Genomic DNA, 11,023 nt, shown 5'->3' with positions numbered 1-11,023 from the left:
GCACGATATTACAAATGCACCAAATGTGAAACACTTTTACATAATAAAGAAAATAGCTTTAGTTGTGTGTTATGAATAAAATACACAGATGCAAAGTATTTTAAATTATTTATATAAACATCTACGTATCAGAATGATGACAAATATATTTTTAAATTATCATTATTATTATTTGCACAAACTGCTGTGTGCTGCGCCTCCATGGTGGGATTTTCTTATCGGCATTTGTATTTCTGGGAGTTAAACCGTGTTGTCTAAGTAAACTCGTACTAAATAGTCAGATAAGTAATAAGATAAGTTAAAGAAGAAAAAAAGAATTGTCGATTTATAGAAGCAATACTAATGGGAAATGTTACGGTTCTTGAAACTGAAAAGTCGCATTGTATTTAAATAAACTCTTTGTCCCTTTTTTAAGCGCTTATTTTGTAACAGGAAGCAATGTTGAGGACCGGAAATTACGTCTATTCACTGCGCAGCGATTTTTGTTATTATCTCCACCCATCCTCCGTGGGAAATGGCGTTGCTGTTAAATCTCTGTATACGGTGTTGGTAATGTGTGCTAAAATGTGTGTTTAAAAAAAATACAGATACGCCGTTTTCCAATGGCAAACAAACAACTCGCCTTAGCAGTGCGCTAACATACAAAAGTCGCTTCAAAAATACGTCACCGCGTGTTTCAGTGTGTTGTCGCTAAGTAACAGCACGCCGACGCTAAACTCAAAAGTAGCTTCAATCTTCAATGTTACTGCGATTGTTAACAACACAGTCTTGTAGACATGTGTTCGATGAATCAGAATTTGGGTCAACAAGTAAAATATTAAACTTAAAATGTCTTCGCAACCTACTTTGGATAAAATGAGAAAGGTGGGGGCTCTCCTATCTTTCCTAATGTTTTGTTGGGCGGACAGCAGAAACCTTGGTAAGTATAAGGTATTTCCAAGTTGAGTTAGTATATTTAAATGCGACCGCACGGCCAGTAGACAATGTGTTGACTCATACATGTCATTGTCATCAGTTTTCCAGCCATCGTCCATTATTGCCACTGGACCGGAAATCACAGCACTTTTACTTGGAAACATAGAAGACGTCTCTCTGAATGTGCGCGCTGTATTTACGTCAAATGTATCAGGTAAAACAAAAACGACTTAAATATTGCCATTTTTAATTTTGGGTGCACGTGGTCACTTTTGCCGGTTGTTGGTTTATTAACAGGAAGTATTGAGTCTCCATCATGTGCGTCTGAGGAAACACTGTGGATTGTCTCAAATGAACTGGTTGGAAAGGTAGGAAGATTAGTTGAATTTCTGAACTGTAATACGTCATCAGCCCATGCATAGATGAAGCTGAAACAAAAAAATGTAAAACAGTTCTCTAATGATGACGTACACTCATTTGTTGTGATTTTAATGGACGCTGAAGTATAATGACCCTCCTATGTTTGATTTGTGATTCCACAGAATGCACTCCGGGTTAATCTGCGGTTGAATAAAAGTCTGCATTTGTGTGGTGACAACGAAACAGACTGCTGTCCAAAGCCGCTGTGTGTCCTGGGCACCTTGCGGTTATCTGCCTGTGTGGGTAACACAGTTCAAGCATCATTGCTGATCCAGGCCAGGATTCATGCTCATCTGATTTCTGCGTATCCTGGATCTGGTAATTATACGGAATCTGCTTTTCTATACTTTAAAATTAATTACAGAAGAGTAATAATTTTCACTCGTAAATGTCAATTTCCTGTCCATTGTAGATAATCAAACGGTCATCCCAAACCAAGTGTACCAACCTCTGGGCTCCTGTCCATGTGACCTCACTGTTCAGACATGTGATATCCGCTGTTGCTGTGACAAGGTACCTGCAAGAAAACAGGCCAATATAATAACAATATGCTTCTCTGATAGCCTTGATACAATTTTGGCATTTACTTCAACAGGACTGTTCGACAGAAGAGGTGAAGCTGTTTCAGTCACACTGTCTCCCAGGACCCTTTGGTGGGCAGCTCACTCCTGTTCCAGACTATCACTGCTCTGCGCAGAGAGAAGACTCGCCAGATTGGTTTGCATTTCTCTGTGTCATCTCCCCACCTGAAAACAACCCATACCTAGGACACTTCTACAATGGAGACACAATGTAGGGAAGTATTTGTTTTTTTAATTTCTTGTCATATTATTGATTGCCTAAATTGATAACGTGTTGCATTTTTCTAATTTAATTTGTTTAGAATACCAAAGCCTCGCCCCTCCTTCCAAAAGCCTATTTTGTCTGCACCTGTTTTTAATATCTACAGACAAGGAAATCCCATTTTTACTTTGGATGATTACTTGTTCACTATTCCCCAGGTTAGTAATGTTTTGAGTTATTCGTGACAATCAATGATTTGTGTTGCCAAAGCTAACTTTTCTAAATTTTTGCACACAGATGGCAATTGGACACTGTGTTTACAATGCTCCTGTTGCCTTTTTGGAGAATTTTAATTTCAAATGTGTAACCCTTCTGGACTCCTGCTCAACTGCTTTCCCTTTACAAACACTTCCATCAGAGTTGGAGATTCAAGTGAACAATGGACAAGGGGGTATGTATTCAATCTTAGAAAAACGCTATCATATTGTAAAAAAAAATGTGTTATGGATTGACAAATGCTCAGCTCAGACTTTGTCAACTTTTTCATTCACGACGGTCGTTGTCAGATTACCAGAATATGGTGCCATGAATTCATGCTGAGCCAATCTATTGCATGGACCCGCACTTGTGTCCTGAGAGATATCTCGGGCAGAAAAGGGAGCTGGTCAGCAAGTGATGGGCGTTTCACTTCATCTCACTATTGGTTAATGCCTAGAAACAAATCCTGAGGCCATTTAAGACATGTCACACTATGTTAGTGCTTCGCAATTATTTTTTTGTTACGCCACCCCCAAAAAGAAGAAAATACGTCGCACTCCTGCCAACTCTCTACCGCAACTATAGAAAGTGTAATTTGTCTAAAATTGTTGTAAATACACCTCTGCAGAAGAGCCAATGCACCTTGCACACTCTAACAATGAAAACACTCTGCCACCTACTGTAATGGATGTGCAATTGCACTTTATTCTGGTAAAAAAAAAAAAAGGTGAGGTCACACACGCCCTCCTGGCATCTCACGGCACCTCCTTATTTGAAAAAGGACTACACTATTTGGAAAAAACAAAACAATACAATTCCGACACGCCAGACTCCTACGTCATGGTTGTGAAACTTCCCAGACGATACACTATTGTTTATGTCACACTACACGGGGTACGACACTTCAAGTTAACTCATAATTAGCCACAAGAGTAACCGTTTCTCAGCGACGCGTCTGTTGAGTCAATTGGCTGCATTTGTGTTGAGCTCAGCATAAATCATTTCTCTTTACTGTAGGTGTTGTCACAGTACAAGTCAGAGATGAATTGGTTGTGGATTTGAGCCATTTCCTGTCAAATGCAGTTGTTAATTCAGGTACAAATATTACAACGTGACATCGCCACTGACTTGTGTCCCATGTGATTAATTAATTTATTTCCCATCAGGTCAGGGCCAGGAGTGTGAGAATGTGACCTTGGCTTTGGATTACACATTCTACTGGAAAGGAAATCAAATCACAAATATCACCCTGATACGCTCTGTCGGGACAGTCATTTTAAATGAAAGCGGTACAATACATGCCCCATAACATATTCTTTACATAATCAGTATATTTTGTTTTTGGGGGCTTTGTTTCCTATTCAGTTTCTCTTTGCAGTGGAGTTAACTACGAGGTATTCTGCTATTTTCCTAACAAGAGATTATGTGGGAGACTCCAACTCGGGGAATCCAGGTGAGAGCGTGAAAAGATGTGAGATTTGTTTCTGTCAAATAATGATACACCTTGTTAACACACCTGCATCTGGAATGACAGGTTATCAAGTGGGAAGGCCCGTCATTGCTGGGATTGAGAGCGCACAAAATAATACTTTCTCTGTGCAGAGGACTTCAATCTATATATGGAAACCAGGTGATACGATTACAATTGTTCTGTTGATCATCAACTGTATGAACAAAGAACCAATTCTTCATTCTGCTGTTAAGTGCGTGATGGGCTGTGTTTCACTGCTGAGAAACAACCAGTTCTGTTTGCGGAGAATTCAACTTCAGGATGTCTTTTTCGTGTCAGCCTACAAAACCTGACCCAGTGTGATCTCCTCAGGTGAGATTCTCAGCATGAGTTAAGTACAGAACAAGATGTACTACGTGTGCTTAAACAAAGTAAAATGTCTTGTCTTCTCCAGCGACACTGTAGGTTCTCTGCAGAAAAACTTGATCACAGCCACTTATGTTGCAAACAGTGGAAACCCAAATTCTGAAACAGAAGCAGACTGGGTCAAAATAAACTGTAAGTGCACATGAAGAATAAGTGTCTTTTAGATCATGGAATGAGCAATATTTCTGCATTACTGTCACATTTTAGATGTTAACTCGAGCACTTCATTGGGAGATGGAGATGGTTCATGCAGTGGGATTCCATCTCATATCCATATCTACATCTGGAGTTTAGTTACTGAAACGACTGAAGGAAATGCTCAAAGGAATATCCAAGCTATACAAGTTCGGTGTGTGAAGAAGTTCAATTCATGCTGCACACTGTAAAATAACAGTGACTCAAGACTGGTAATTCTTATTGTTTGTGACCATTTTAGGTCCACACTGTCCACATGGGCATTAGACTGCGGTGGAGGTGATTTATCTCCATGTGCAGATCCCACAGAGGCCCAGTTGTTTCCTGTGACCTCGTCAGTTACCTTTATTGACATCCCTATCCATCCTGGCCCCCCTAAAACCAGGTAATTGCACAATTTGCAAAAACTCTTAACAAATGTTGCTATTAGATCCATCAATTCATTTTACAATCAATCAATTTACTGGGTTGGGGTGAATTGAACTGTAGTACTGTACTTTATGTTTGTCAGGTTCCAGATAAACTTCACTGAGTATAATTGTAACAAGAATGATGTATGCTGGCCTCAGCTTGCCTTCCCCTTGACCAAATATTACACTGGTAAGCGTTTCATAATGGTTTCTAGACTTAAAGGGAATATGCATGCACTAAATATATATTTCACCACAAACTGAATATTTTATAATGGCTATTGGACAATGATAAAATGAGACAATGCAATTGACAAGAATCAGTTACATTCAGTAAATAAATAAAAAAGTGTTAGTGTTACTTAAGATTATTCTATCCAAGTTCAAAATTAACTTTTCCCCCCTAATTATTATTTTGTGTGTGTGTTTTTTTTAGGTGAGCCACATTCTCAGGCTTTGGCTAAAGGCTTAATCTTGGTCTTCTTTTTTATTGCTGCTTCAGTTCTTGGGACTCCTTGGAGGCAAATCCGCCAGGCTTGGAATAGTTCTCTCGTACTGTAATAGAGGATTACTGAAGAGACGCTTGTGTGACGTTGTTATGTACAGTATTTAAGAAGAACGGTTATTACCCTGGGTGTTTACTCTTTAGAATATGCTTTGTACACACAGGCCATATGCAGAAATTCACACTTGCACAACAAGAAAGAGCCTGTCAACATGCATCAATAGAGTCAGAGTCGTCATACGGCAGAGCTCCTGAGCTGAACGGTTCTTTCTCCAGCAACCAGTCCCTATTTCCATACTTAGACATGAACTGCAAAGTTCTTACAACTGCTGGTTCATGTATAGTGATTGGTGCACCACATTAAAAAAATAAAATAAAGTAAAACTTAGTTTAATATTATTTTGTGGCTCCCATCCTTTCACAACAAGGAGATACCGTTTGAGTCAAGCCATAATGTCACCTGTGTTACAGACAGTACAAGCCACTATTAAAGTAATGATTAACAGATCACAATATTAAAAATGTCATTATCATATCAATCATTGCAGTCAAGCCAACACCAATGTGTCAGGAAAAAAACATGGATGTGGTATATCACATTTATGATTTTTTTTTAATGCATTCATTTGATTGTTGTTATCTCTCAAGTAGCCTTTTTAAAAATATATTTGATCGTTTCACTCGTTTTATCTTTACTCGGTCTGTAAACTGTCAAAATAAGGTTCGTTGATGGGGACCTTTTTGTGTCGCTTTGCACGTAACGTAGCGTCATCTTGCGTCAGTGTGGCACGCAATCTTACATAGTTTGTTGACGTATAAACACAGAATCCCTTTGGTGTATTTTAAGATATATCTTTTTTTACATGTTACGTTTGTTTTACATATCAGTGTTTGCATTGAAGTCCTGGGTCGTAAATTGCAGAATCCATGATAAAATAATTTAAAATGTATTGCGCAATCGCGGAGGCTTAGTACAGTACGCGCAGGAAGCGTGTTGAAAATGGAAGAGGACCAAGAAGAAGAGACGATTTCGGATCCAGATGTGTCGGGCTCACAAATCTTGTCAGAAGAAGGGGGTAAGTTCCATTGCACCGTCCATCTAATTGCAATGGCAATCGAAGCAATCTTCGATATCCGAAACTTTGAGAACATTATGTTTAGAAATTCACGACGAGTCGTCACCTGAAGCGGATGAGGAGGAGGAGGAGGAGGAATACCGGTCGCCTACTCCCGAGGAGATTGTCAGGAGTAATGAATACATCCTGAAGTTATTGCAGAAAAAACTTGTTCATGTAGGTGAACATACACAGCAACCACCACTGGACAGAAAGAACCTTCCCTCAGAGTCACACTTAATTTTGTTTTATGCTAACATAGGCAAAATTCACAAATGTTTAATCCTAGAATTGACCTAACCAGTAATTGGTCAGTTCAATTAGAATTGGACTAAAAAGTGTCCCCTTCCTCTTGTTGTTCACATTTTGATATCATAAGACCAATTGAACGACACCACAACAATTGATGAACAGCACTTAACCATTGCAGCTAAGCTTCAGCCTTCAAACAGGGTGTTTTCAGTTAGTGTAGTGGGCACAACAAAGACTGGTAGAGTCACAGAAGTGGACGGACATCCTTGGAAAAGTGTTGGTTGACTCATGGATCTAATGCCTGTTTGGAATTTTGCTATTAGGGAACTCTTAAGTTGTACCAAAAAACAAACAGGTTCATAAAGGGAAGGTCAAATAAAGTTCAAGGTTATAGTGCATTTTAGGTTAATCCTAGACATTTGCCTGAATATACAAAACTTTTTGTGATTGGTATTAAGTAGCAAGTGGAGCACCCAGAAAAGATACACTATAGTACAAACCAAATTTGAAAGAGAGGAGGAATCCCAAAACCAATGTAGAATTTTATTTTTGCTGACTATAGAATTGCTCTCTAATGTAGTATATAGCTCCAACAGTGGCAAGCCACCCTAATGTTGATGAAAGGGGAAATCTACACAAAACATCTCTTGACAATAATATGTCCAAGAAGCCTAGCCTAAACACAGCATTTTGATTAATTGTGTTTGTGAAATCTGTTCAGCAGCAAAATCCGCCTGTTTTTATCCACCTCAGGGAGCGACCATTTTGCAACTTGTTGTCAACTGAAAATGTTGCTGAGGGCTCAGGTAACAACCAATCATGACTCACGTGTTTTCAGAATTTGGTCATGTGACATTCAGACAGCAAGTGACTAAATGGAATGGATGAAACTGGTGGATTTTGGTGCTTTATTTGTCATATTCCACAAACACAATGTTAAACAGAACACTGTTTTTATACAAGTTGGGCTGCATAGAACATACTATTGAAAATAACATTTTGGGGTTGACTTCCCATTTAAAAATAAAAATATAAACAGATCCTGGAGCTACATTTTTTCCACATCCATATCAAAAGTTAAAGGATTTCCTCATCTCATACCAAGGAATTCACTATCCAGAACGTTTTGGCTGATCTGTTCTGGCCTGGGTTTTTGCTAACCCTTCTAACAAACGAGTATGAAAGCTATTCTAACCACGGATATTCATTGGTTGATTATCTAGACTCCCCCAAAATGTAATGAGTTAGTTAGTTATTTAACTGTTGCATAATCATGCGAACACAATCAAATCCATGAGGCCTTGGTACAGGTAATAAACCTACCAAGCGAATACACAACTTAAAATGCCAATGTATCTCTTTTTAGATCTATATTCCATTAATGACTGTCCATCAACTGAAGAAAACTAAGGTAGAATGTCATACTGAAGAAGCTTCTCCTCCTGAAGAAACCGAAGGTGGTAAGAGGACTCCAACCAAGCCAAGTGATCAAGCACCCGTTCGTGATGAGTTACTTAACAGCACACACAAGTTCTTAGGAGTGGTCAACACAACTATTCAACAGCTTAAAGCTCAAGGTTTGTTAATCACATAATCATTTACCAGGCAGTCACTTTTTGTATCTGTGTCAGCGGTTTCATCAAGTGGTCTCGGGAGAAGGGAAAATATTTAGAGAAATAAGATGTCCTCATTTCATGGATGTAAATTGTGTGTCAGTTGTGCATGACAATATGGATTTTCCGTATGTTTATTGTTATTTAAAAAATAATAGACAACTGATCTAATCTCATGTCACAGCATTTTTTAGAAATTACTCGACGAAATGGTTAAGTGTAGACGTCCATGCAGTAGGTGTCATGGACTCTCCTACTAAATGAGGTAGGGGTGTGCATCTCTCCAATAAAAGCCGATTGGGTACATACCTCGATAAATGGGGTGCGATACAATTCAAGGACGATTCCATTTTAAAGGGGAATGATTCAATTCGGTTTGATGCAGTAATTGTCATTTTATATACATATAAATGGACTTGTCACTACTGTAAATGTGGCAAAGATAGCAAAATACAATTGAATATATATCCTGATCTATTTTAAGGTAGAACTATTCAATTTGGTTTGATTCGATGCACTCAAATTATAAATAATTATTTATTCCACCTCTCATATGAGGTCAAACTCATGAAAGTTGTCTCGCACCAGCTCTGGCTGGCATCTATTTTGACGGGTATTTGGAAAAAAGTCAATACGAAAGTTTAATGTGCCTACTGAAACAATCTGGCCACATAATAAATTTTTACTAATGATGAAACAAATAACCATTTTATTGCAGATGAGATTACACTGAACATCCCTGAGCTAGACCTGGAGCCAGATGTCCATAAACTGATGTACGATTTAGAACTGGTAGAGGAGCTGGAGCAGTATGTGACAACCTGGAAGTCTCATCTTAGCAATCTTATTGACGAACAAGAACACAAAAAGCCAGAGACACCTCGTCCAATGGCAGAAATAATTTTTTGGCAAGAGCGTTCTTCTATTCTGAGTGCTCTGACAGCAAAGCTTAATCAACCTGTGGTAAAGAAGATTTTGCTGATACTGTCCAAAGCACAAGCGGATGTGGTTGTCCCTATGGATGCTACTGTGGCTAAACTTGTTAAATTAAGTTTGGAGGCAGATGAAAATGTAGGCTTCCTCAAGACACTGGAAAGGCATTTCAAGGTGAGTTATGCGTTTGACCCAAATTTGGTAAATGTCAACATTTTTGATGACGTAGACATCTGAACATTTATTGGCTACCGTACTTAACAATTGTTCAACCATCCAAACCAGATGTTTTCTCTTGTAGAATCTGGCTACAGGAGCAAACTTTGGTGTGATTCTAGAGACCATCCCACCTCTGATGAACAGCCTACAAGTCGTGTGGTTAATCTCCTGCCACTATAACAGGAACGAGCGTATGGTTCCCTTGATGGAGCGCATTGTTTGGCAACTGGCTGAGCGTGTGGCTCAAGTCATTGATATCCATGTGCTGTTCAAGTATGTGGAATTGCAATTCAACTTCAATGTAATTGTTGCCGGTTCCCCATCACGAGAGTCTGATTGTGTGTCTTTTGTTAGAGATGAGAGAAAGGTGGCAAAATCCAAGGTGGATGATGCCAAGCAAGTTCTGGAATTGTGGAAATCCTCTTACTTTGAAGTGCGAGCTGAAATTCAAAAAGGAGGCACTGGTAAACGTTGGGAGTTTGACAGGAGAAAGCTCTTTGAGAAAACGGATTACATGGCTGCCATCTGCCAGGACTTGTCCAATGTTTTGCACGTCAGTCTTCTTATCGCCTGCTGCATGAGGACTTAACACATGACAGAGCTTAAATGAGCTTGATATTGAAATATTTGTTTTGTTTTGTGTAGAATTTGGAAGAGTTTTACAACATCTTCAGCCCAGAGTTAAAAAGTGTCACCTGGGACCCAAAACGTTTTGATGAAATGCAGGTCAAAGTGGACAACCTAATCTTGCCTTTTGAGGAAGCCAGTTTCGATCCTTTCAATAGTTGTAAGATTAGCAGCTGGAAAATCATTATGCAAAACTTCAGTAGTACAGTTTATGTAAGTTCAGGTTGCATTTTTACTTGATTTCTTGTAGATTCTACATGCAAATCAAAGAGTATTATCAATGTACAGTACTGGTTGATTTTCTTTACCTTGTATTTGTATTTGATCAGGCCATTGAGAGGGAGGTCATTTCCTTCATTGACCAGTCCTTCAAGACACTGCGCTCGTCAACCGCTGCTTTTGGAATGCTTGTGAAATACAAAGACATTCGCTCTCGACCAGCCATCAATAATCATTTGATGAAAAAGACAAATGACGTTTTGGCTCAGTATTGCAAAGAGGTTTGTTGAGATCACTGTCAAGCTTCACTTGCATGTATTTCGTAACAATCCTGAAGACCTTGTACAAAGGTCAAAGCAATTTGGCATCTATATGATCTGAACCAGTGTCAGAAAATTCTGGTTTGGTTTTTTATAGTTAGTGAATTGTGAATTAGTGATTGTTACTTGTCTTTGTTACAGGTGGACAGTATAAATGAAATATTTGAGGAAAAGAGGGATAAGCCACAAATTAATAAGAATGAGCCTCCCATAGCAGGAGGTGTCAGGTGGACACATTCCCTTTTTCAGCGCATAAAAGGTGGCATGCTTCCCCTCCTGACAATGCCAAATTTATTGGAAAGTGAAATGGGCTTATTGGTGAGTTACTGTACTTTTTCACACCTATATATACCAGTGGTTCTC

General features: G+C 38.9%; 2 protein-coding genes across 4 annotated transcripts in view; both read left to right on the top strand.

Annotated features, from left to right (window-relative positions):
* The first annotated feature begins 436 nt into the window (after nucleotides 1-436).
* Nucleotides 437-5,761, top strand: tctn2 (tectonic family member 2). Its single transcript, XM_086076282.1, is given in 19 exon segments — nucleotides 437-919; nucleotides 1,016-1,129; nucleotides 1,213-1,283; nucleotides 1,458-1,653; nucleotides 1,748-1,848; nucleotides 1,931-2,127; nucleotides 2,219-2,336; nucleotides 2,416-2,569; nucleotides 3,394-3,471; nucleotides 3,543-3,665; nucleotides 3,755-3,829; nucleotides 3,911-4,006; nucleotides 4,081-4,198; nucleotides 4,281-4,384; nucleotides 4,460-4,601; nucleotides 4,689-4,832; nucleotides 4,959-5,047; nucleotides 5,294-5,401; nucleotides 5,404-5,761. Coding segments are annotated over 19 exon segments (2,148 nt in total). The 5' UTR covers nucleotides 437-828; the 3' UTR covers nucleotides 5,433-5,761.
* A 472-nt stretch (nucleotides 5,762-6,233) lies between these two features.
* Nucleotides 6,234-11,023, top strand: part of LOC147173974 (dynein axonemal heavy chain 10-like) — a 30,303-nt gene continuing 25,513 nt past the window's right edge. For 2 of the 3 annotated variants that reach the window (XM_086076885.1, XM_086076884.1), the window contains exon 1: nucleotides 10,929-10,978. Coding sequence is in view for 1 of the 3 variants with exons in the window: in XM_086076883.1 (XP_085933009.1) it covers nucleotides 6,363-6,438; nucleotides 6,524-6,654; nucleotides 8,096-8,306; nucleotides 9,061-9,449; nucleotides 9,577-9,767; nucleotides 9,849-10,047; nucleotides 10,140-10,334; nucleotides 10,451-10,621; nucleotides 10,802-10,978 (1,740 nt within the window). In the remaining 2 variants the exon portion in view is untranslated. Of the gene's footprint in view, nucleotides 6,439-6,523; nucleotides 6,655-8,095; nucleotides 8,307-9,060; nucleotides 9,450-9,576; nucleotides 9,768-9,848; nucleotides 10,048-10,139; nucleotides 10,335-10,450; nucleotides 10,622-10,801; nucleotides 10,979-11,023 lie in introns of those variants that run through there. The other variant, XM_086076883.1, reaches the window with a different exon arrangement.

This window comes from Leptonotus elevatus, chromosome 5 (assembly GCF_054856555.1).
Source record: "Leptonotus elevatus isolate MCC_2025b chromosome 5, RoL_Lele_1.0, whole genome shotgun sequence".
Taxonomy (NCBI): Eukaryota; Metazoa; Chordata; class Actinopteri; order Syngnathiformes; family Syngnathidae; genus Leptonotus; species Leptonotus elevatus.
Note: the sequence above shows the minus strand (reverse complement) of the source record. Positions and strands in the feature narration are given on the sequence as shown.